Here is a 25,950-nt window from a genome sequence, read left to right as displayed (position 1 = left end):
CAAATAGGAATTCCACACTTTACTTGATGTCTGTTAGTCATAAGACAATAACTTTGCTTTTATCATAACCAGGTAATTCTTCAGTGTGTGTTTATTGAAAGCAAGGTAGAATTTTCACAGCTGCACTGGGGTGTTAGCAAGCATGGTGGCATCAGCTCAGGACTTTTCAATTCCAATCACACAAAAAATCTGCACAAGTTAAGGGAACACCTGCTATCTAGTTTCTTCTAGCACTCTAAAGAAAACTGCTTTTTTGCCACACCTTAATTTTCCATGTCTATATTCAATGTTTGGCTTGATACTAGCTGCTCTCCTAATTTTCTTCCTTTTGTCCATACTAATTACAACAATAAAGGAATTTGAGACATACCCTTCACTATAAAACTCATTCAAGCCTAATGACCATCTTCTCTCAGAAACCATATGTTCTTCAAAGTGAGTTAGACTATGAAAAGAAACAAAGTTTCTGCATTAATGTGACTTTGAAGTGTCTTTGCTTTTTCTGTGGCATTCGCAGTGGGAGAGCCATGTGAATGTGGAAGTTGAAGATGAGTGCTGCTGCACAGATCTGAAGTAATTTTGCCCAGAGTTAATTTGTGAAATGCTTTCATTGAAGCATTTGAACTCTCTCCAGAGATTCTTTTGCATCAGCAGCATACCCTCTGTGTCCCATCCACAGGCACAGACTTCTGCTAAACTTTTTCAAGTTTTTGAGGATCTCTGCAACTCCCACCCCCAGCTATGTTTGTTGTATAAGGGAGGAAGAGCCATGAGATTTCAAGTCTACGTGTCTCTTTAAAAAGTTGGCAAATAATATTTCACCTTGTAGGGGGAGAAGTGTAAGAAGCCTGGGTGAATAAGCTCTTTGCTACTGGGTGTGACAACACATTAAATCCCTGGCAACTCCTGTGTACCCAGAAGCTGAAAAGTGCTGTTTTATTACAACCTTTTTTAAAGGAAGTAAACATCTTGTGTTTACTAGATACAAAATGTGACTTAAGTATGAACAATTTTAGAACCATTCTTTCACAAAGAGGATTGGTAGAATTGCAAGAAGTAACTATAAAGATTCTGACATTATGCTGCCGAGATGGAAAATAGTTAGGTCTGGAGATGTTACATCCCTGAAGTATTTGCTTTGAGTGAGGTGAGTCCCTGCTGAATTTGTAGAATAAAGAAATGCATTTACCAACTTTGACTGTTTCTTCATGTGTATAAATAAGGTCATACTTCATTAACCCTCATGTTTCCTACCTGACAGCTAAAATCAGGTAAACCTGTTACCAAGACAGTTTGGTGTTTCCATTGGTTTTGTAGTCTCTCAAAAGTGCTAGTTAGTTCATGTTTGTATAATAAGCTGACCGTGCATAGTACTTTCTAAGTGGCACAGTATTCTTACTGTCCTACCACCTCTTTTGCAGACTAATCATTTTGCCATGGAAGCTGAAGAAATTATGGAATGTATCCAGGAATTCCCTGAACACTATAAAGTTATTTTGGATAGACTGAATGAACAACGTGAGCAGGACCAGTTTACAGATATCACACTGATTGTTGATGGTATGTATACACCTCAGAACCAGTTGGTATCCAGAGAATTCTGAAAGCTGTGCTGGGAAGCTGTTGGGTTTGTCACAGGTCTACTGTCAAACTGGGCTGCTAACATTCTTGGCTCTATATTGGTGTGTGAGTTGCTTGCAGAGTTTCAGTTATTAATCTTGGGCTGAACAGAGTCTCCAGCAGAGATTAATAATTTTGCTTCTGCTTTTTATAGAATCCCAGAATGGCCTGGGTTGAAAGGGACCTTAAAGCTCATCTGATTCTAACCCCCTGCCATGGGCAGGGACACCTTCCACTAGACCTGGTTGCTTCAAGCCCCATCCAACCTGGCCTTGAACACTTCCAGGGATGGGGCAGCCACAGCTTCTCTGGGAAACCTGTGCCATGGCCTCACCACCCTCACAGGGAAGAATTTCTTCCTAACATCTAATCTAAATCTCCCCTCTTTTAGTTTAAAACCATTCCCACTTGTGCTATCACTATCTGCCCATGTAAATGGTCACTCTCTTTTTTTATAAGCCCCTTTTAGGCACTGGAAGGTGCTATAAGGTCTCCTCAGAGCCTTTTCTTCTCCAGGCTGAACAGCCCCAACTCTCTCAGCCTGTCTTCATAGGAGAGGTGTTTCAGCCCTGTGAGCGTCTTTGTGGCCTCCTTTGGACCTGCTATAACAAGTCCACATTATTCTTGTGCTGAGGACTCCAGACCTGGATGCAGTGCTCCAGGTGGGGTTTCATGAGAGTGGAGTAGACGGGGAGAGTAGGGAGCCGCTTCCAAACAAGGGGCTGAACGTGTACAAATATTGGTTGATTATTTAAAAAGAAAAAAAAGAATACCCATCTTGAAATAAGGTTGCCTTCTTGCTTCTCTGGTATCTGCCTACTATTTTAATCTATAGTTAAAATAGGGTAGAACAACTCACTTATCTTTTTCTATATGTTCTAAAGACATAAGTGTTGGGGTTTGACCCTGACAAAATGCCAGACACCTCTGCTCTCTCCTGCTGCAGACGTGCAGGAGAGGGGAAAGGAAGAAAACTGTTAAACAAGCACCAAATTCATGAGTTAAGTGAGATAGGACATGGATGAGGGGAGGCACAGAAGAAAAGGGCAAGCAGGCTTCAAACTTGAAGCTACAAAGTGACTTAATTACCTAACAGAGTTGGAGGATAAATGAGAGGTGAAAATAAGCTTTTCATACACTATTTGTTCACTCACCCCCCCTCCCTCTTACGAACTTATTTTTTATTCACCCCCCCTCCCTTTTTCTAACCAACAGCTTGGGTAGGGGGCAGGGTGTGGGGTATTTTCTTAGTCTATAGAGCAGGTCCATAAATCAATTCATCACCACAATTCTTCTACTACAAATACTCTTTATTTTTACTTATCTCTCTCTCTCTCTAGACAGTTTTTCTGCTCTCACCCCCTCTCTCTCTTAAGAAGCAGTCTCTCTGCTCACCACCCTCTCCCTCCTTCCAAACCAACAACAACATGGGCAGGGGGCAGGGTCTTAGTCCATAGAGCAAGTCCATAAATCTATTCATCAACACAATTCTTCTACTACAAATACTGTTTATCTCTGCTCATTCTCTCTTAAAACAGTTTCTCTGCTCTCACCCCCTCCCTCTTAAGAAGCTGTTCTCTGCTCACCCCCCCTTCTCTCTTTCCAAACCAACAACATGGGAAGGGGGCAGGGTAAGGGGTTTGTTTTTTGGTCAGTCCATCAGGGAGAGGGGTTCTCTACTTAGCCACGGGGTCCCTCCCACGAGAGACAGTCCTCTGGGAACTTCTTTGGTGTGGGTTTAATCTCACGAGCAACATCCCGCCTGAATTCTGCTGCAATATGAGTCTTCTTGTCCATAAGGTGCAGACTCTCCCGAGCTGAGGCCAGGCTGCTTCCATCCCAGGAGCAAGGCCTTTCTCTCCCTTGCAAGGCCTTTGCAGCTTTAACTCTTTAAATGAGACTCTAACTGGCTCACAGCTTGCTCCAGGCATCCACCTGCTCATCTGGTGTGGGCTGTGGGTCGATTTCTGTACCCCATGGACTCCATGGGCTGCAGGGGTACCACCTGCTGCCCCCATGGTCTTCACCACAGCTAGCAGAGGGTTTTCAGCTCCAGCGCCTGGAGCACCTCCTCCCTCACCTTCTTCACTGACCTTGGTGTCTCCATATTGTTCTCCCTTCACATATTTTTACCTCCTCCTCCTCCTCTAGCTAAAAAGAAGTGCGTGACTACTTTTTTTTTTTATTTTTTCTGAAATATGTTTTCACAGAGGCATAACTAGCACCTCTAATTGGCCTACACTTGGCCGGCAGCATGTCCATCACTTTCAGAGCCATCAGAGATTGGCTCTGCTGGACTTGGTGAAAAAATTCCAGAATCTTCACACAGGAGACATCTTTGTGCCACTCCCCACCCCTCAGACACTTCTTCAGGCCTACTACAACAGCTTTTGAGGGGTTTAAATTTCTCTTAGATGTTAAAAATACCTTGCTGATGTTCTGGGCTAAACTAAACCACCACAATAAGTATTAGTTGAAAAGGAAGATGGAGATGCAAATGCTTATTATCTCACTAGAAAAGTGGTGTCTGATAGATCACCTAAGATTGCTTCTTATCCCAAACATGTCTTAGAATGAACACTTCAATGCAGATAGGCAGTGTCCACTAGGACAGACCTAGGTAAAGGAGTACTTCCTGATCCTTAAAATGACAGCAAGAATTCACTTGAGAGAAAAGGGACCTACAGAGCCTGGATTAGAAAAAAAAGTAAGCAAATAAAGAAAAAAATTACTCTTTGGAATCACTGTAGTTTCACTGACAACACTTGCACAAAACTTATCCTGAATGTTTGTTCCTGCTCTAGTATTACCAAATCCATGTGTTGAGCTCAAAACTGTTTTCTTGTGCGGCTGTGTAGTTCTCATACATGTTGGTTTTCTTACCTCTGTCCCATGGAGCCTTCTGAATGTTCATGCCTGCACCAGGGAGAAGGCAACACCGTGATGGGGAATATACAGTCTGGTAAACAGGAAGAACAGAGCTAAACCTCTTCTGTTCTGCAGGGATCTTTATGCTGGCAGAAGTGATGATTAAATACATGCATGTGTAAGAGCAGCAAAAACCAAGGAGAGCTTGGATAAATCTGAGAGCTGAGCCCAAGACACACAGGAAAACGTTTGAACAGGAATTTCCCACAGCTTAAATATTTGAGAAGAGAAACACTCGAGTGAGTCCTTCAGCTGATTGAATTGCAGAGTTTCAACAAGGTCAATGATGTCAGCAAGGATCTGCATAAGATGGGACAGGCTAGCTGCAGTGGTATCCCATGTTACAAGGAGACATGCTAAGTGACTATGTGCTGCTGGAATAGATTTGTAGACTGGGTGATTCTGCAGCTGTTCTCTTCTCTGCATCTGCACTTATTTTGCAGCATGAGTAAAGAAGGTGTTATCCTAAACCAAATTTTTTCTCTTTGTAGGTCACCATTTCAAAGCTCACAAGGCTGTTCTTGCTGCCTGTAGCCAGTTCTTCTACAAATTCTTCCAAGATTTCACTCAGGAGCCCTTGGTGGAGATTGAAGGTAGTCTGATTAATGCAAATTAAAACGTTCAGAGTTGTGTGTCCATGCTCAAAATTAATGTAGTATCCCCGGTATGGGCTTAAATGCATGCTTGATCATATTAATTGGCTTTCTAGATATCAGCTCTTGAGTTGTGAGGTAATGTGTTTTAACCCTGACTGGCAACTAAGCACTACAGAGCCAGGTTGGCTCATTTTCCACCAGTGGGATGGGGGGGAGAATCAGAACGGTAAAAGTGAGAAAGGAACTTGTGGATTGAGATAAAACCAGTTTAATAATTAAAAAGAAATAGTAATTTTGTAAAAATTATAAGTAAAAGAGAAAAGAAAGAGGAAAAAAACCAAGGAAGACAAGTGATACAAGTTAAAACAGTAGCTTGCCACCAACTGACCAATGCCTAGCCAATCCCCTAGCAGTGGCCCCTCCACCTGCCTCCCACACACACTTTATATACTGAGCATGATGTCATATGGTCTGGAATATCCCTTTGGCCAATTGGAGTCACCTGTCCTGGCTGTGTCTGCTACCAACTGCCCACACACCCCCAGCCCACTTGCTGGTGGGGCAGCGTGAGAAGCAGTAAAGGTCTTGGCTCTGTGTAAGCACTGCTCAGCAGTAACTGAAACATCAGTGTGTTGTCAACACTGTTTCAGCACAGGAAGGACATCAACCTGTTGGAGCAAGTCCAGAGAAGGCCACCAAGATGATCAGAGGGCTGGAGCACCTCTGCTATGAGAAAAGGCTAGGAGAATTGGGATTGTTCAGCCTGGAGAAGCTTCAGGGTGACCTAATTGGGGCCTTCCAGTACCTGAAGGGAGTCTATGGGAAAGATGGAGAGAGACTATTTACAAAGGCCTGGAGTGATAAGACAAGGGGGAATGGCTTCACACTGACAGACAGTACGTTAAGATTAGATATTAGGAAAAAATTCTTTACTGTGAGGATAATGAGGCCCTGGCACAGGTTACCCAGAGAAGTTGTGGACTTTTCATCCCTGGAAGTGCTCAAGGCGAGGTTGGATGGGGCTTGGAACAACCTGGTCTAGTGGAAGGTGTCCCTGCCCATGGCAGAGAGTTGAAACTAGATGATCTTTAAGGTCCCTTTCAACCCAAACCATTCTATGATTCAGCACGGATCAAAAACATAGCCCCATGCTAGTTACTATGAAGAAATTTAACTCTGTCCCAACCAAAACCAGTACAGGTAGCTATTGCCACTGGAAAAAACTTCCCCTGAAGAATAATTAAAAATAAAAAGATACCTTGGCTGGGGTACAAGAACAGGATAGATGTGGAACAATATCTGCCTGTCATGGTCCACTTATAAGCAGATGCATGATGGTTCATACCAGCTATGATCTCAGAGTGCAAAAAGAAAAGAAAGCACAAAATCCAACAAGTCAAGGGAGTTAAATTTCAATCCAAAGGGGAACTTTATTAATTTAGCCCGTAAAGCGGCCTGTGATAGAGAGAGATAGAGAAAATTGGGAAAAGATGGGGAGGAAAGGGAAGGGGGCTATAGCTACCACCACGGGTCCACAGACGTCTGTTGTCTCTGGGGTCCCGGTTGTCTTGCATAGGAGAGAGGAGATTTATGTGCTTTTGCAGTTTGACAGGCTTTAAGACAGCTAGTTCCCCAAGACTTAGTCCCGTTCGCAAGATTCTTTGATATCTGGCTGATTTGTCTAAAAATACTATTTATTTGACACAGAACATAACAAACATACAAACATAGAACAGATTGACACACATAGACACACAGTGAATACATAATTGCAACACTATGGTAGCTAAAGATGCAATTATGGGGTAAAACCTTGCTTGAACTATAAAGATAGTTAAAAACGCAAGAAATGCTTGCTTGAACGATAATGCAAGTTAAGAAATGCTTGCTTGAGCTAGCTGAAATGCAAGTTAAGAAAGGTACCTATAAGTTAGCTGGAATAATACAATTTAGGAAACTCGATGATCTTACCAAATCCAATTTTTGGAGCTTGGAGATACATCAGCATCCTCACCCAATCCCTCGGGAAGTAACCACAGGGCTGCGCCATCCCTGGGGAGAGGCCTTACTTCATGTTCTAGTGTCCATGTAGAAAGCTTCTAGCTTTCTGAGTTTTCGTGAGCTTTTTATAGGATAAAAGTGTGTATTTGTAGTCACTGAAAATTTGCTCACATTCTCTCTGCATTCCACAGGGGAGTGTCTTTTCAGACTTTCAGTCGCCAGCACCAGGTAGTCCTTGATTAGGTTATCAACCTAATCTGAGCCATCCATTTCCTGGGACCGAAGGCGGAGGGGGGTGTCCTGCCACAATCCACCCCTGTGACTAAAAGACACAACTTTTATATCATGAAGTGACAGTGCAGGTGTCTCTTGCCTCCATGCTATAAAAAGCACTCACGTTTTAATATATGTATTATTGTTAAATTTTTAGTATACATTGTGTTTCTAAATTGTATTATTCTTTAATGGAATGTTGTCTATGTTAATAGGAAGCATTTGCTGTTGCTTCAGTTTATGGGTTTATGTAGTAGATTATGTAACAGAATATATATATAAAAGAAACATCAGTAGTAACAACTAAGAGATCATAAAATATGACATTAACTTTAGAATGTCCATAGTAATTGGAGACAATTTAACAAGTTAGTTATGTTGATATAAGTTCATGTAGGGTAGATTATTTCCACCCCTTGAATCTCAAGGTCATAGGAGGATGTGATGCAAATCAGGAACGAAGAAGAGTAGTCAGTGGTTGGCGATTTTTTTACTTCTTTTGTGGTCTTTAGTTCAGCCTTCTTCTTCAGTGTTTCACCTGTTTTTGCTTAACATGTTAAATGTTAGACAATTCTACAACATTTTTAAGTAATACACATACACATATTAATTGATTTGATTGTCTCAGGGGGGTTAAAGATGTAATGAGAATTAATTGTTTTAATTATTTGGAAGATAATTCCATTTGGGAATTTATATTTTATTTTTGGCAGAATTAAAATTGATTTTGTAATTTGAGTTATATTTTAGGATGAAATTTTTCCCACTGTGACAATCAGTCATAGATATACTAAGGTAATACTTGCAGAAATTAGATAAGATATATATATACACAAAAACATTATTTGAAATAATAAGATCATTGAATCATTTAGTACTCCAATAGTACTAAATAAGGTTTTCTTTTTGAGGCTTTTCTTTTTAGAGAAGATGGTCATCATTTGATTTATATACTTTTGTTGGTTTTAATTTTTGCAAATTTTTGGTATACAATTTATATATCATTAATGAACATTAATATTAGAAAATTCTTTTAGCTTTATTTTTACAAAGCTAGTAGTGTTTTATATTGTTTGGAATAGGCACACTAGTGTGTGGTTAACAGGTTGTCTTAGCTATGTTTAGATATGAATGACACGGAATAGATTTTTACTATAATTTGACAGATACATTTAGGTAACTTCATTTTTTGGTGTGAAGCTACTTTTGGTGTTTTTAGACATCTGTATATACAGAGGCTTTAACAATTATTAGGGTTTTGTTACAATTTTGTTGAGATGGCTGATTAGCCATAATGCATTACTGTAAACAATAACTTGTAAGCATAAGGAAAATGCAAACAATATTACAATGAATATTTTAGTTACAGTAAACTCATTAGTTACTATGCAGTCCAGTATGGTTTCTTTGTCTGGAGTTGGCTTCTTCGCTTGCAGGAGTTCAGGAGGTTTAATTCATTTCTTTAGCTGTGTAGGTAGTAAACAGGCTTTTCTTGCTGCTTGATGAGATTTCTTCTCTTGTTGCTTGAGCAGCTTGTCTTTTCCATTCAGGTACACCTAGCTTTTATCTCGTGAAAGTATACTTAAACATTCAAGGTTAATAGAGCAATGAAATCAACACGATTTAAGCAATAATAGATACTTTTTTTTTTTGAGAATTGTTATTCCCCCTTTTGGCCTATAGTTGGAAATACGTCGCTATTTTCACTGCTGTCAGACGGGGGCAGTGCAGGGCGGTTTGCGAGGAAATAAGAGTTTTGCTCTCAGCAAAACCAGATTTGTTATAGGGGAAACACTCATTGGGAGTTGATTTTATGCTGGTAGTTATAAGAATCAGCAGCTACTTAGGCCATGGGCCCCCGAGCATTTGTTAGCATCATTGGTACAATCCCAATTTGGGATAGATTTTCAAAATTATTGCAATGTGTGGTCATTTGGATGCGTTTTAACTCAGTTTATTTGGATTTTTTCGATTTTGAGCTTCAGCTAATAGCCATTTTCAATCTCTTTTCTGCCAAACTGCTCTTCTCACTTACCTGCCATTCAGCACTTGCCACTGACACAACCACTGTGCAACTCCAGCCCACACAGCACAAAAGTTTACACACACTTTCCCTGTTCCTTTCTTTATTGCTAGCAACACAGCTCTTAACTCTCTCACTTATGCACTTTCCAAAACTTTCTTTCATATTCAATATTCAGAGTCACTGCTCTGCACTTCATACACAACACCAATATGTTTGGCTGAAGCATTAGTAAACTATATACTTTTACTTTAGAATTTAGGGTAAGCCAGGACTATTTGTCTGCAAGATTTTACTGGGTCTGGCTTTGTTTGGAAAAAAAACTTAAACATAATTGTTAGATGTTTTAGAGATTTTACTCTAAATTATTTTTTTTTATTTTGATATATAAGGTGATATAGTTGTAGTTAGTTGCATTAATTTAATTAATTTTTACTCATTTATTAAATTTATCATCTCACAAACTTAGAGGGTTTGTTAGAACTGAAGTTTGTAGAAACAACAATTTAGATCTTTTAGTAAAACTAAATTTTCTTTCTTTATGTGTTAATGTTTGCTCACAATCTATGTGGCACCAATTTAAAATTGCTAATTAATCAATTATATACTTTTCTGGTTTTCTTCTTTGATTAGATAGCTTTTAATTACTTATTAGTATATTTTTTAGTTTAAAACTAAACAACTCTGATTTTAAGAGTTTAAAATACATGTTGCAGTGGGGTTTTTTTTTTTCTTTTTACTTACTTTTTCTTGTAATGTAGAGAGAGAGATATCTCTGCTTTTAGTATGCAAATGAAGTTAGCTTGGAGTGAGGGACAGGAAAACTGGTTTTGCAGCTTTTTCTTCTACTAAGAAGCGGCTTCTAATTGCCCTTTGTCTTATCAATGGCTCATTTGCATTTTAAAACTTAGCTTTGGCTGTTCCCGGAATAGCCCTTGTGGGGGAAGCATCTTAGTTGCTTCACTTTTAAACCAAACAGGTAAAGTAAAAAGAAATTATGTTTCCCTTTGCAACTGCTAAAATCTAGCACAAAAAGGGCACAGGAGTTTTTAAGGGGATGTTAGAGGTATACAGAAAGAAGTATACAGAAAGCCAGGAAGATGTAGCATTTAAAAAAACCGTTTTCAACACTCATTCTTTCTTGCCTTACTCTCACATTCACAACTTTTTATATCATACGGGCGTCCCCGAGATACATGTCGACATGATTTAATTTTATACATTTTCACACACACTACATACACACGCCAGAGATTTTAAAGCATATTGATAACATACGGGAAGAAATGAGTAAATCCAGGAATTAGAGGTTTGTGAAAGGTATGTAGAAACGCAAGAGAGAGAGAGAGAGAGATGGGGGAGAGGGGGTTGGAAGTTTGCTAAGAGGTTTTTTTTTTCTTTGAAACGGAGGAGTTTGTTTCTCCGCTTCCCCCCCACACACTGTTTGTGCTAAAGAGATTTTCTTCTTTTTAGAGATAGGGGTTTTTATGCTTTTGTGAGGATTCAATTTAACATTAGAATCATTAATTTTCATCAGAGTTTTTCTGAATTTTATAATTTTATTCCCAGGTGGGGTTATTAACTCTGGAATTTCTTTTATCATTTCTGTTTACTAATTACAAGCAATTTTTAGATATAAAGCAAGTACATGAGAGATTCGTTAATTTCAGCAAGTTTTGTGCTTTATGTAATTTCATCAGAGGGTTTATCCTCATTTTAAGCTAGTTTCTCACCAGCAGAGTGTAACATCTGTGTTTTGTAAGTTTTTGCTGAAGATTGTTTGTTACACATTTTGCTTATAGACAGAGGGCTGATAGATTTTTTGCTGATTACCTAGGCCTTTGGCAATCGGCATTTAATCTATTTTTAGAGTGACCAGCACTCTCTACACCCAGTGTCATGATGGTTGATTTAGGTTTCATATAAAATGGTTTGTTAGACGTAAGAGATAACAGAACAAAGAAGCTAAACACTCATATACTACACAATATAGAGAGTTACTCATGGCTATGTGAATTTTTGTGCCTCCGTAAAATAACATGTTAGCTCTTTAGCTGTTAATTTCTTAAATCGTACGCCAGACATCCTGCCGACTACGCCATTTTGTCTTGCATGGGAGAGAGGAGATTTATGTGCTTTTGCAGTTTGACAGGCTTTAAGACAGCTAGTTCCCCAAGACTTAGTCCCGTTCGCAAGATTCTTTGATATCTGGCCGATTTGTCTAAAAATACCATTTATTTGACACAGAACATAACAAACATACAAACATAGAACAGATTGACACACATAGACACACAGTGAATACATAATTGCAACACTATGGTAGCTAAAGATGCAATTATGGGGTAAAACTTTGCTTGAACTATAAAGATAGTTAAAAACGCAAGAAATGCTTGCTTGAACGATAATGCAAGTTAAGAAATGCTTGCTTGAGCTAGCTGAAATGCAAGTTAAGAAAGGTACCTATAAGTTAGCTGGAATAATACAATTTAGGAAACTCGATGATCTTACCAAATCCAATTTTTGGAGCTTGGAGATACATCAGCATCCTCACCCAATCCCTCGGGAAGTAACCACAGGGCTGCGCCATCCCTGGGGAGAGGCCTTACTTCATGTTCTAGTGTCCATGTAGAAAGCTTCTAGCTTTCTGAGTTTTCGTGAGCTTTTTATAGGATAAAAGTGTGTATTTGTAGTCACTGAAAATTTGCTCACATTCTCTCTGCATTCCACAGGGGAGTGTCTTTTCAGACTTTCAGTCGCCAGCACCAGGTAGTCCTTGATTAGGTTATCAACCTAATCTGAGCCATCCATTTCCTGGGACCGAAGGCGGAGGGGGGTGTCCTGCCACACCGGTCAGTAGGCGTTCTTTTGCCTCTGCAAAGATCGATGTGATCTTTCAGTGGGGAAGATCTTCGGAGTTCAGTCACTCCAGAGCTGTCTTTTATGCTAGTCCATATACCTGGTCCCTCCTTGTGACCCGCCTTTGCTCCCCCTTAATTCTTGTGGAGATATGCCAAACTCCACTTGGCAGGGCCAAGGGAGGAGTGTCCGAGGCATGGTCGGCAGGTTTTTCACAATGGGTGTCAGGGCGACGGGTGCAAAGCCTTTGTTGCGTACCAGCTTTGGCAGGCACGAGGCCTTTGTTCTGTACCAACTCAGGCAGGTGCAAAGCATTCGTTCCGTACCAGCTTCAGGTAAGTACAAAGCATTCTCTGCGTAAGTCCTGCACCTGTAGTTTCTGATGAGAAATGTTGAGACAGAACTCGATTCTTTGATCGACCCTTACACTGCCTGGTAGGTAAGGAGAATTTTCCTGGAGCAATTCAGCTTCTGGTAACTTGCTGCTCAAAGATCTCTTGAGAGAGAGATATATATTTAAATTTGAACTTTTTTATTTTATACAAGTAGCTTTTTGTCCATCTTACCCTTCTTTTTATCTTTGTCATGGAATGACTCTCTAGTTGTTCCAGATTCACCTGTTTCTATAGTAGACTTTTAATTCCAATGTGAGCTTTTCGAGGGTGACATCTTCATGAAACTGGCTATTGGAGTACTGTGAGCAGGCAAGTGTGAAAGAATGAAGAATTGTTAAAAGAGGCTGTGTTTCTTGCTTGTAAACAGGTGTAAGTAACATGGCATTTCGTCACCTAATTGAGTTCACCTATACAGCAAAACTAATGGTCCAAGGTGAGGAAGAAGCAAATGATGTTTGGAAAGCAGCTGAGTATCTACAGATGTTAGAAGCTATCAAAGCACTTGAAATCAGGTAAACACATAAACCTCTTTTTTTTTCCCGACACTGAAATGTTGAGCCTTAAGAATCCTTTTATGACAGCTGCCAGTATTTTGCAGTGCTCTTCTTAATCCTGAAACCTCCTAAACTCATGTGGTATTCTATACTCTTCTACTATAAGATATGGGTCAGAATTATGCAGGCTAAAAAAATTAATGTCACATTCTTTGGGCTAGAACTTGATGACAAGTGACATGGCTGGTAAATGTTGCAGACATTGTAGGGCTGTGACTTTGTGATAACTAATACCAGGCCTCTGTACTGACTGGCTGCACGTGATTGATAGCTGGCTGTACAGTGATGATATCTCTCAGGTAATTAGACCATATTAACAAGTTAGCACTGCTCTTTTGATTTCATGCAGCTTTCTGCTTTCAAGAGAATAGGCAGTGATTTTAAAGCTTCTTGTTGCAAAATTAGTCTCTCAAACTTCTTGAACAAATGTAGTTGTTATAATTGGTTTTATATGGGATCAGTACTTAATCAAATGTTGCTGTAGCACCTTTTATCTAGCACCTTTTATCTAGTACAAGGAACTGTAATCCATTACCAAACTCCAACCTGAGAAAAGCAGGTGCCATTCCCATCATGCTATTTTTCTTCCCCTTCCTTCTCTTTCACAGTGCTGTCATGTTCTCATTTCTTCTGTATGCTATACTGTTCTTCTGTCATGAAGCAGGGGGAGGGGCAATAAATACCTCCCAGCATTACCATTATCCTTGCTTTCTCTTCTAGACATGTTGAAAAGTCTTTGTGTTCAGGCTAAAGAAAGACTGTTGTTTCTTCTTTATCTCCCCATAGACACACTAAGCTAAGGAGAGTGGCATTGACACTGAGTTCCTCTAGTAGCCAAACAAACAAAACCTCCATGACACGGTACCCTGGAAACTTGGTTTCCAACATCAGTGGTTTTTATGTTTTTTGGAATCAAGTTATTCTGTTGATTGGTAGCAGAGCTGAATAACTATGTTGGGGTTTATTTAATAGAAAATATAGGATTGTGCATTTCTAGTTCTACTCTCCAACCCCAACACCACCCTTTTTTGACATTATTGAGATTAAACATGGTATCACCAAAAGAACTTTTTTTTTCATTTAGGGAAAAGCAGACCTTTGCTGTCTGCTTGAGAAATTTAAGACACTTGAAATTGAAAAACTATGTTCTAATTGGTATCAGTTTGAGTCTGTGTACACTGGTAGAACTGTTTAACTGGGATTCAGATCAGTCTGTCAAGCTAAACTGCCTAGTCTGCAATTAATTCCCACTATTGTATGTTTGTTGGTTATGCATCACTAGTAAATGCTGTAATTCTTATGTTACAAGGAAATAAATGTTTGGCTTAACACACTGTCATGGTTTGATGCTGGCCAACCACCAGGCACCCACCACAGCCACTGACTTGCTCTCCCCTGCCACAGCTGGGCAGAGGAGAGAAAAAAATTTAACAAAGGGGTCATGAGTTGAGATAAGGACCAGGAGCAAACACTCCAAGGGCAAAACAGGCTCAACTTAGAGGTACTAAGTAAATTTATTACTAACTGAGTCAGAGGAGGATAATGAGTAAAATAAACCCTTAAAAACACCTTTTTTTTTTTCCCCCAATCCCTCCCTCTCTTCCCACTGACAGTGCAGGGAGACAGGGTGTGGGGGTTTTGGTCAGTTCATCACCCGAGATCTTCTTCCACTGCTCAGGGAAAGGAGTCCTTCCCCTGCTATGCCATGGGGTCCCTCCCACAGGAGACAGTTCTCCGTAAACTTCTCCAACATGGTTCCAATCTCACAAGCAGCAGTCCTCCCAAAACTGCTGCAACATGAGTTCTCACTGGCAGACAGTCCTCCAAAGACTGCTGAGCCGTGGGTCACTTGTCCATGTGGTGCAGTACTCCAAGGACAGGCTGCTCTAGCCTGGAAGCAGGGGCCCCCTCTCTCCACCAGGTCTCCCACTGGATCGCAGTCTCCTCCAGGCATCCACCCACTCCAGTGTGGGCACCTCCCCCACAGGCTGTGAGTTGATCTCTGCATCCCCTGTAGACCCCATGGGCTACAGGGGGACAGCCTGCTTCACCATGGTCATCACCATAGCCTGCAGAGGATTCTCGGCTCCAGTGCCTGGAACACCTCCTCCCCCTCCTTCTTCACTGACCTTGGTGTCTCCATGTTGTTTCCCTCACATATTCTCACCTCCTCTTCTCTGGATAGAAAAAACTGTGTGTCCTACTTTGTTTTGAATTTCTTCTTAAATATGTTATCAGAGAGGCATTACTAACATCTCTAATTGGCCCAGGCTTGGCCAGTGGCATGCCCATCTTCAGAGCCATCAGGGATTGGCTCTGCTGGACATGGTGGAAGCTTCTGGCAGTTTTCTCAGAAGCCACCTCTGTGCCCCCCCCCGCTACCAATAACACACACACACACACACACACACACACACACATACACATGTGCAAGCCAGTCTATTCTTAGAGTTATTTCCACTGTTCATAGATTTTTGGTTGGGTATTTTTGGTTAGAAAAACAAACATGAGTACCACTGTCAATCTCAGTTTTCTCCTTCACAGTAGGAAGGGGATGAATTGCAATACAGTGCCTCTAGCTGAGCTTTGACTAAAAGGGGCAAGCATAAGAAACTTCAGATAAAGTAGAGGTTATTATGGAACATTGTGTAATGTATCCGATTTACACAGCACATAATCTAGACTTGAAGGAAAACAACTAGCTGTTATTCCTTGAAGTACAGTGTATTGTATGTGTGTATCCCCATTCAGTTTTACACCTGAGCCACATAATGTACTCAAGGACAGTAGTCTCCTCTTTGCTGAGCAGATTATTATTTTTGTACGTGATTCTGGAGCTCCTTGCAGTAATGTGCAAAGTCACCTTCTAGACATCAGAAATATGGCCTAGATGAAACTCTTAAGTTTAGCTGCTCTGTCTTCCTGTGTCTGAATATAGTAAGGTGCAGTTTAATAAGCTGTGTCCTGCATTAGGTCATTAGCCACACATCTCTGCTGCATGACATACCGATACTGGAGGAAAAAACCTTATCACCCCTATTACTAGAAAACCTGAAAGTGATAGGGAGTAGGTTACATAAAAGGATTTATCAGGCTTCAAAGGAAGGTAAAAGTACAAATTAGTCTGATTACAGTCTGATTTAAGAGGAAGATAGCCACTCATTTTCAAAACTTATAATCAGTAGTAAAACCTCCAGCATCTAAGTGCTATGGATAATCATGAGTGTGTGACTTGAAAGCATTGGCCCAGTCAGCTCTGTCTATGTTTGAGATGGGATGCTTTCTCTGACATCTTGGAGGAAGGGGATTGTGTATTTATGGTACAAGGAAAAGAGGAACAGAGCTGAGGACTGTGCTTAAGCCCAGATAAATTAAATTAAAATATTCTATCCACATCCCATTGGCTTTTTTCTTTTTATTACAACTGTTAGCTGTGTATTTTCCTGAAGTACAAGATGTTATAATAATTGTGTGAAGTCACAGCTGTAGTGTTTTGTAAGAAGCTGTAAGTGCTGCAGGCAATTGCATACACTCCAGAGCTTGAGAGGTGAATAGTGTTGGAAGAACTTGAATCTTATTTCTGAGTAGGCAGGCCAAAGTACAGATTTTCACATTTCTTATATAAACCTATGCCATTAGGCTAACTGGCTGTCAGGGTTTGACCCTGACTAAATGCTGACACTCTGGCTCTCTCCTGCTGCAGATATGCAGGATAGGGGAAAGAAAAAAACCTGTAAAAACACACACCAATCTCGTGAGTTAAGTGAGATAGGACACTGGTAGGAGGACGCACGGAAGAAAGGGCAGACAGGCTCTAAACTTAAAGTTGCAAAGTGATTTAATTACCTAACAGAGTTGGAGGATAAATGGGAGGCAAAAATAAACTTTTCATACACTATTTTGTTCACTCATCCCCCTCCCTCTTATGAACCCATTTTTTATTCACCCCCTTTCCTCCTTCCAACCAACAGTTTGGGTAGGGGGACAGGGTGTTGGGTATTTTCTCAGTCCACAGAGCAGGTCCATAAATCTATTCATCACCACAATTCTTCTACTACAAATACTCTATCTATCCTTATCTCTCTCTCTCTCTCCAGCAGTTTCTCTGCTCTCACCCCCACCCTCTTAAGAAACAGTCTCTCCGCTCACCCCCCTTCTCTCTTTCCAAACCAAAAATATGGGCAGGGGGCAGGGTAAGGGGTTTTTTTTTTGGTCAGTCCATCAGGGAAGAGGGGTCCTCTACTTAGCCGTGGGGTTCCTCCCACGAGAGACAGTCCTCTGGGAACTTCTTTGGCGTGGGTCCAATCTCACGAGCAACATCCTGCCCAAATTCTGCTGCAACATGAGTTTTTGTCCATAGGGTGCTGTGCAGACTCTCCTGAGCTGAGGCCAGGCTGCTTCCATCCCAGGAGCAAGGCCTTTCTCTCCCTTGCAAGGCCTTTGCAGCTTTAACTCTTTCAATGAGACTCCAACTGGATCACAGCTTCTTCCAGGCATCCACCTGCTCCTCTGGCCTGGGCTGTGGGTGGATTTCTGCACTCCTGTGGACTCCATGGGCTACAGGGGAACCACCTGCTCCCGCATGGCCTTCACCACGGCTAGCAGAGTGTTTTCAGCTCTGGTGCCTGGAGCACCTCCTCCCCCACCTTCACTGACCTTGGTGTCTCCATGTTGTTCTCCCTTCACATATTTTTACCTCCACCTCCTCCTCCTCCAACTACAAAGAAGTGTGTGCCTACTTTGTTTTGAATTTTTCTTAAATATGTTTTCACAGAGGCGTAACCAGCACCTCTAATTGCCCCAAACTTGGCCGGCAGCATGTCCATCACCTTCAGAGCCATCAGAGATTGGCTCTGCTGGACTTGATGAAAAAACTTCCAGAACTTTCACACAGGACACACAGGAGACATCTTTGTGCCACTCCCCACCCCTCAGACACTTCCCCAGGCCTACCACAACAGCTTCTGAGGAGTTCAAATTTCTCCTAGATGTTAAAAATACTTTACTGATGTTTTGGACCAATCAAAACCACCACACTGGCCTTTCTTCTTGATAGGTGCTTTGTATCATTCAAGTGGAGCTATTTAAAACACTTTAATAACCTTATGTTAAAGGCTCCACAGCTTTGGGCTATTCTACAGCTGTAAATAGTATAGATTAATGACAAATTAGCATCTGAAATGGGTGCAGGTTATGTGGTCACTCATAATTCAGCTTCTTTGAGAAACATCTAGCTAGTGTTTAATGCAGAAGCTCAGCATCAGGCAGGAATTGTTATGTAAGTGCTTATGGATCTTAACTATTGATTCGCCCCAATCGAGCTCAGAGACACTTCAGAGACCAAGTCAGAGAAGTGGGTATTTGCTTTATTCAGTGCACCGGATGTGTGGGAATTGTTTCCACCAAACACACATACCTCAGTACCCCAAAGACACAGTGTTATAGGTAAAATCATGAATATTAATTACATTCTTCAGGATAGGAGTGGTTATACAAATCATTTCTCAGAAGTCATTAAAATCATTAGCATGCGCACCACGCATGCTCCATATATCCTGGTGGTCTTTGGAGACCCCCAAAGCCCCCTCCAAGGTGAAGGTCCTTCATGGGATGATTCAGCGGTTTCTGTGCTGGTTTCAAATGCATGCTTAGCTGATAAGCCATCAGGCCAGAGCTGTTACCTACAATTTGAATTGGAATTAAGAGTTCAGCCTTCAGCCCTGGAAGCCACAGACAGGTGCCTGTGCTGGTGGCAGGGGGGCAAAAGCTCAGAGAATCTTTCTCACTATGTTTATGTAAATGTTTTGCAGGAACAAAGAAAATTCATCACCCTTGGAATCAAATCAAAGGCAAGGTAAAAATAAAGCAAAAAAGAGGATGATTGCTGAAACGTCTAATGTAATCACAGAAACACTGCCATCTGCAGAAGCAGAGCCTGTTGAAATTGAGGTTGAGATTGCCGAAGGGACGATTGAAGTGGAAGATGACAGCATTGAAACACTTGAAGTAGCTTCTGCAGAGCAATCTATAAAGTACATACATACAACAGGTACATCAGATGAATCTGCTTTGGCTCTTTTGGCAGATATCACCAGTAAGTATCGTCAAGGAGAGACAAAATGCCAGATTCAAGAAGGTGGTAGTGCAACTGATCCCTTGTGCAAACAGGTAGAAGATATTGAAATTGTGGAACTTCAGCTGTCACATGTGAAGAATTTATTCCACTGTGAGAAATGTAACCGTTCTTTTAAATTGTTTTACCATTTTAAGGAACACATGAAAACGCACTCTGCTGAGAGTTACAAGTGTGACATATGCAATAAAAGGTACCTACGAGAGAGTGCTTTGAAACAACACCTCACCTGTCACCACCTTGATGAAGTTGGTGCTAGCAAGAAGCAAAGACCTGGCAAGAAAATACATATATGCCAATACTGTGATAAGCAGTTTGATCACTTTGGACATTTTAAAGAGCACCTCCGAAAGCACACAGGTAAGAACACTGATATGGTCCTCTGTACTTGTGGCTTTGGATCTAGCGTTTTGGTGTTTTGCATGTTTTGGGGAAATAGAAAATATGCTGAAGAAAATTCATGAACCCTGAGTGCTAGAAATACTTGGCTTGTAGTTGCAACTAAAATGCTGGTTTGTTTTTTTATTTTTTTGTTTTGCATTGATATAAACTTTGAGGGACTGAGGTGGTTAAAAATAGATGCCTAAAACCAGGAAGCACTAATGAAGCTTTTCTCTTGTCTATTAAATCTTAAAGTATTTCTTTCAAAATAATTTCTTAAAGCATGTTTTTTTTTTTTTCTTTAAAAGTACCTGTTGGAGGGTATGATTTGTACCTTTTGTTTCCTTTCTCTTCGGGAATTTTTGTCCCATCTGTTGCTAAGACACTTTAACTCTCGGTACTTAAGAGAGAAAAAAGAAGTTACCAAGCTCTGGGGAGGAGGGCACCTGGCTGCACTCCTCCTGTCCCAGAGGTTCTCTGGGGGGAGGAGAAATATCAGGAGGAACTAGGCTAAGAAAAAGAGAGTTGGGGGCAGTCCCTGCTCTCTTGCTTCCGGGGCGCCAGAGGAGACAGCCGAGCTTCAGCAGCTAGGAGAGAGTTCTCTGTGACCGCCGGAGCCCAGCATCTGCATTTCTTCCTTACTGGGTGAGCTTTCGTGTGTAAGAGCAGCCGTTTGAACTGGGTCTTCTATTAACACCAAATTTGACTGGGGAGGACCTTTACCGTCCACTCGGGTGTCTCAGGGGAAACCCGGAGGCCTTTCCCCCTGCGGAAGAGTCCGGCTGCGGCTCCCTAGCCCGGCGACTCTCCTGCCGCTGACTCGGGTTGCTTTTCTGCTACACCGTGGCCCCGCATCCCCCACCCGCCCGGACACACCGCAGCTTTTGCCACAGCTGTGGAGTTTCTGCTACCTCTTGCTTGTTGCCCCGGGTGAGCCAGACCTGCTGTTCCAGCCGGATGCTCTGAGGTTTCCTACTGCAGCCCGCCATTCAGCTCGTCTGCCATTACTACCTGAGGAAAGCTCGCCCAACCTCGCGCCACAGCGCCCCCTGCAGCTGCGCGGGAGTCATCGCACCTGCCCTGCCCAGCTGGGAGCTCAATAGCTCACCTGCTGGCTGTGACCGTAACTGCACCAAAAGGAAGGGTGCCTGGCAGCTCAGAGCAGGCTGCCACCGGGTTTCTGGGTTTGTTGTTGCTACTGTTGTTGCTTGTTTGCCTCGTTATAGATACTATTAAAGAACTGTTATTCCTTTCCCCATATCTTTTCCTGAAAGCCCTTGATTTCAAAGTTATAATAATTCAGAGGGAAGGGGGGGTCATATTCTCTATTCTAAGGGAGGTTCCCACCTTTTCTTAACAGACACCTGTCTTTCAAAGCAAGACAGTACCAAACTGAGGAACCACTCTTATTTTCACAATTCTACTAGTAAATGTTTTTGTTGAAATATGATCTAAACCATGAGCTTCTCAGTGGAATATACATTTTGAAGAGTTTCTTTAGCTAACAGAATGTATGAGCAAATGCATTAGGCATAAAATACCCCCTTGCTCTTGACATCTCATCTGATTTAATTTCTTTTGTTAATTAACACAGCAAAGCATTTCTAGTGACTATAGTAGACTTTTGTTACTGTAAAATCTTTCTCTGAAATCTGAACAGTATCTTTTGAGTACAAAATTACTTGTGCTTCTTCTATATAATATGGGAGGTTAAGATGCTATTTCTTCATGTCACTGAAAAGTCTGTACTATCTGAATAGGTACTGAGCATTATATAGATAGCTCTCTGAATGTAAAATATATGTTGTCCTGATCTTTCAGATGTTTTTGTTTAATATGTCAGTCATGAGTCATCACTAAGAATTTAATAGAGGGTAGCAGTCTTATTTCTTTTGCAGCTTGCTGTTGCAAAAGCATTTTAATTGGAACTTCTTTGCATCTGTATATGACACTGCATCAAATCTACTCCAAATGGCCCCTTAGAAGTTGCATTTGTGAAAACTCTTTGGCAAATCCTTATTCCCTATGAAGCAGGGAGTGTTTCTCCATTATGACCAAGCCAAATACAAGCTACCTGACAAAAGTCTTTTCAGAGAAAAGTTTGTGGAGGATTAACAGAATAAGCCAAATATAACAGTATATTCATTGCTGTTGTGTCAGAAGGATTTTAGGGATGAAGCAACTTAGCAAATCACAGGAGGGGCAGAGTACTTTCTAAATATTTATTGATGGAAGTATCACACATGAAATCTAATTACTTCCAGTTCCAGTGATGTGCTTGAAGCAGCCAAATTAATCAGCCAATGTCTGAAAACTCTGTAATTGAAGTAATTTGTATGCAGATTATACAAACTTCTTGGGAAAAATTAGTCAAGATCTTTGCCATTCTTCATGAATCCAAAATATGTTCCACAGGAAGTGTACTTTGAACTGCAAATAACATCTTCCATAGGAGTGAATAAATGAACTCTATTTATATACCATGAATAAATGATCCCAAGAAGTTCATTGGATAAATGCCTGCCTTTGTGTTTCTGGGGGAGAAAAAAAGAAAGAAAGCCAAACAAAAAATCCCAACAAACCTTACTATTTCTCTCTAAACCAAATCTAAATATAATGATATGGCAGCTTTATGGTTATGGGTGAATTCCCTGGTATTTCTTATATATTGAGCAAATAGAAGTCACTGTGTTGTTATGAATGTCTTTGGGATAAAAATTTTTTCTCTTGGGCAGTCCCCTTCCTGTGGCTGCAGGATTATAAAGGTCCAGCAAAATATTGGACTGTCTTATATCAGAATTTCTGTCCTGTGAGTTACTTATGATTGGCAAGTGAAATCTCACCTGTTCTCATAAACAGAAAAAAATTAATTGTTAGATCAGGCCAAGAACCCTCCCTCTTAAATCTTATCTAAGTGAGATTTTATAAACTCATAGTTTAATGACACCTGGGGGAAGAGAAGCAAGTTGTCACCTTTAGCAGAGGAGTTTAGTTCTTAGCTCGCCAGCGTAATTCTTGAGTTAGAGGCAGGCTGATATGCTCTCTGTGTTTTCCATTGCTGCTGCTGAAGTCACAGCATTGATTTGCACTGTGCAAAAAGTCACACAATGTCTTTTTGGCCTTTGGATATTGCCACTGTTGTCTTTGAATTGTCAGTTTCAGATACTTTGGGCAGAATATGAAGATTGTTAAAGAATTTGGGTAAAAATAGAATAAATCTGTCCTTAACTGGCTTGTGCCTTGCTTCAATTAACTCTTTAATGTGACCAGATTGCAGGGCAGGTGAAGGTTTGTGGTGTGAGTTTTGTTCTGTAATATTCATAGAATGGTCTAGATTGGAAGGGACCTTAAAGCTCATCTCATTCCAGCCCCTCCTGCCATGGGCACCTTCCACTAGACCAGGTTGCTCCAAGCCCTGTCCAACCTGGCCTTGAACACTTCCAGGGATGGGGCAGCCACAGCTTCTCTGGGCAACCTGTGCCAGGGCCTCACCCTCCTTACAGTAAAGAGTTTTTTCCTAATATCTAATCTAAACCTACTCCTTTTCAGTTTGAAGCCATTCACCTTTGTCGTCTCTCTCCATCTTTCTTGTCAGCTCCCTTTAGAACCTGTAAGGTCACAATTAGGTCACCCTGGAACCTCTCTTCTCCCGGTTGAACAATCCCAATTCTCTCAGCCTTTCCTCATAGGAAAGTGTCTTGGTTTAAAAGATGGATGTCTGCCAAGGAAGGTGGGAATCTTCCTGGAATGGAAAAGATGACCCCCCTCCCTCCAAATTATTATAGCTTCGAAATTACAGGGTTCCCAGGCAAACATGGGAAAAGGAATAATAGTTATTTATTGGGAAATATATATATATAAAAACAACAAACAATAACAACAAAAAACAATAACAGAAGTTTTCCCACCTGTTCAGTAAATTTTTTCCTTGGGTGTAGTTACAACCACAACCGGCAGGGAGCACTGTTGGCTCCTGGCAGGGCAGAAAGGCTGCAGTGACTCCCCCGCGGCTTCAGGGGGCGCTCTGACACGAGCTTGGCAACCTCTTCAGGTGGTGGTGGGAGCTCGGGCGAAGGGGAGGACGGAAGATTGTTATTTTTGCAAAGCTCATGGGCAGCAGTTAGTCCTGGTACTCCCACCGGCAACTGGCACACTCTGGGGAGGTGGACAGGGCTTGGTCGTGATGTTGGGCTACTGTGCAGAGAAGTGGTCCAGTGGGGGCAGCCCCAGTCCTGGTGGCACCCCACACGTTGGCTCTGGACCCCCAAATGGCGGGGAAACAGAAAAAACGAGCAGGCTTGCAGTGTAGAAACCGCAGTGGATCGAAGCCCCGGAGCCTAACACACAGGAGTAACTGTGGTCACCACACTGCAGGCAGGGGTCCGGTGGGGCATGGTCTTGGTCCTAGGTGGCACCACATGTGCTGGCTCTGGGCTCCCAAGCAGCAGGGAAGCAGGGAAGCAAGCAGGCAGGCCCTGGTCGTAGTGCTGGTAAAAAACCACAGGGCAACAGTATTTCAAGCCAGATGCACTCACTGTGTCCCCATGCGGCCGCCGCCTCCATTCTGAACCAGAAGAGAGCGAGAGCACCCCCGGCCCCACCCCTCCCGGGTCCTGAGCTGAGCTTACACCTCTCATGATATCCCCGAGCCATGGAAAACCTGGATGGCAAGGCTTTTAAAAACACCCCTGCTGAAAACAGGAGCTCTCACCACCCCCAGCCCCACACACATCCAGTCCCTTGCCTTAAACATATAGCAACCATTTTTTAGGCACAAAGCAGAGGATCAGGAAATATACTGTCATAGTAACTCACTCCAAGACAGGAAGGTGCTCCATCCCTCTGATCATCTTGGTGCCTCTTCTGGACTTGCTCCAACAGGTCGATGTCCTTTCTGTGCTGGGGACCCCAGAGCTGGAGGCAGCACTGCAGGTGGGGTCTCACCAGAGCAGAATCCCCTCCTCCCCTGCTGCCCACACTGTGGGATCAGCCCAGCACACACAGACAGGGCATGTCCAGCCTCTCACCAACCAGCACCCCCAGGTCCTTCTCCCCAGGGCTGCTCTCGATCTGTTCATCCCCCAGCCTGGATTGATCCTGGGGATTGTCCTGACCAAGGTGCAGCACCAGCACTTGGTCTTGTTAAACCTCATGAGATTCCCATGGGCCACTTCTTGATCTTGTCCAGGTCCCTCTGGATGGCCCTGTCCTTCAGGTATGTCACCTGCATCACTGAGCTTGGTGTCATTTGCAAACCTGCTGAGGGTGCCCTTGATCCCTTTGTCTGTGTCATTAATGAAGATATTAAATAACACTGGTCCCAATACAGACCCCTGAGGGACACCACTGGTCACTGATGTCCATTGGGACTCAGAGCCATTGATGACAACCCTCTGGATGAGACCATCCAACCACTTTCTTACCCATCTAAGAGTCCACCCATCAAATCCATCTCTCTCCAGTTTAGAGAGAAGGATGTTGTGGGGCTCCATATCAAAGGCTTTACAGAAGTCCACAGAAAAGACATCTGTAACCCTTCCCTTGTCCACTGATAGAGTCACTCCATCAAAGGAGGCCACTGGGTTGGTCAGGCAAGACTTGCCCTTGATGAAGCTGTGCTGGCTGTCCTGAATCACCTCCCTGTCCTCCATGAGCCTTCGCAGAGCTTCCCAGAGGATCTATTTCATGCTCTTCCCAGGCACAGGGGTGAGGCTGACAGGGTGGTGGATCCCAGGGTCCTCCATTCTACCCTTTTTAAAGATGGGGACAATGTTTCTCCTTTTCCAGTCACCTGACTGCCATGGCTTTTCAAATGTCATGGACAGTGGCTTGGCAACTACATTAGCTAATTCCCTCAGGACTCTGGGATGCATTTATCAGGTCCCATGGACTTATGTATGTTCAGGTTCCTCAGGTGGTCATGAGCCTGATCTTCACTTAGAGTGGGAGGGACTTTGTTTCCCCAGTCCCTGTCCAGCTGTCCAGCCACTCAAGAGGTGTGGAAAGAGAGGTTGGCATTGAAGACTGAGGCAAAAAAGTTGAGTATCTCAGCCTTTTCCTTGTCCATTGTTACCAGTTTTCCAGCACTGTTTATCAGTCCATTTCTGGCTGGCAGACCTGTAGAAGCCCTTCCTGTTATTCTTTGTGGCCTTTGCTAGGTTCAGTTCCAGCTTCACCTTGGCCTTCC

General features: G+C 42.2%; 1 protein-coding gene and 1 long non-coding RNA gene across 3 annotated transcripts in view; one reads left to right on the top strand and one right to left on the bottom strand.

The window, feature by feature from the left end:
- Positions 1 to 17,273, bottom strand: part of LOC146425414 (uncharacterized) — a 442,571-nt gene extending 425,298 nt beyond the window's left edge. Inside the window, exon 1 of the long non-coding RNA XR_014846624.1 lies at positions 17,144 to 17,273. This is a non-coding gene — a long non-coding RNA (uncharacterized LOC146425414). The remainder of the gene's footprint in view (positions 1 to 17,143) is intronic.
- Positions 1 to 25,950, top strand: part of LOC146425413 (zinc finger protein 131-like) — a 37,791-nt gene that overhangs the window by 2,241 nt on the left and 9,600 nt on the right. The window contains exons 2-6 of one of the 2 annotated variants that reach the window (XM_085041603.1): positions 1,422 to 1,560; positions 5,040 to 5,141; positions 13,063 to 13,207; positions 19,060 to 19,417; positions 19,520 to 19,742. In XM_085041603.1, the coding sequence (XP_084897729.1) occupies positions 1,437 to 1,560; positions 5,040 to 5,141; positions 13,063 to 13,207; positions 19,060 to 19,417; positions 19,520 to 19,742 (952 nt within the window). In that variant the 5' untranslated portion in view covers positions 1,422 to 1,436. Of the gene's footprint in view, positions 1 to 1,421; positions 1,561 to 5,039; positions 5,142 to 13,062; positions 13,208 to 19,059; positions 19,743 to 25,950 lie in introns of both variants that reach the window. The other variant, XM_085041602.1, reaches the window with a different exon arrangement.

Source organism: Lichenostomus cassidix, chromosome W (assembly GCF_008360975.1).
Source record: "Lichenostomus cassidix isolate B80296 chromosome W, HeHo_3.0, whole genome shotgun sequence".
Classification (NCBI taxonomy): domain Eukaryota; kingdom Metazoa; phylum Chordata; class Aves; order Passeriformes; family Meliphagidae; genus Lichenostomus; species Lichenostomus cassidix.
This window is presented reverse-complemented; position numbering and strand designations above follow the sequence as displayed.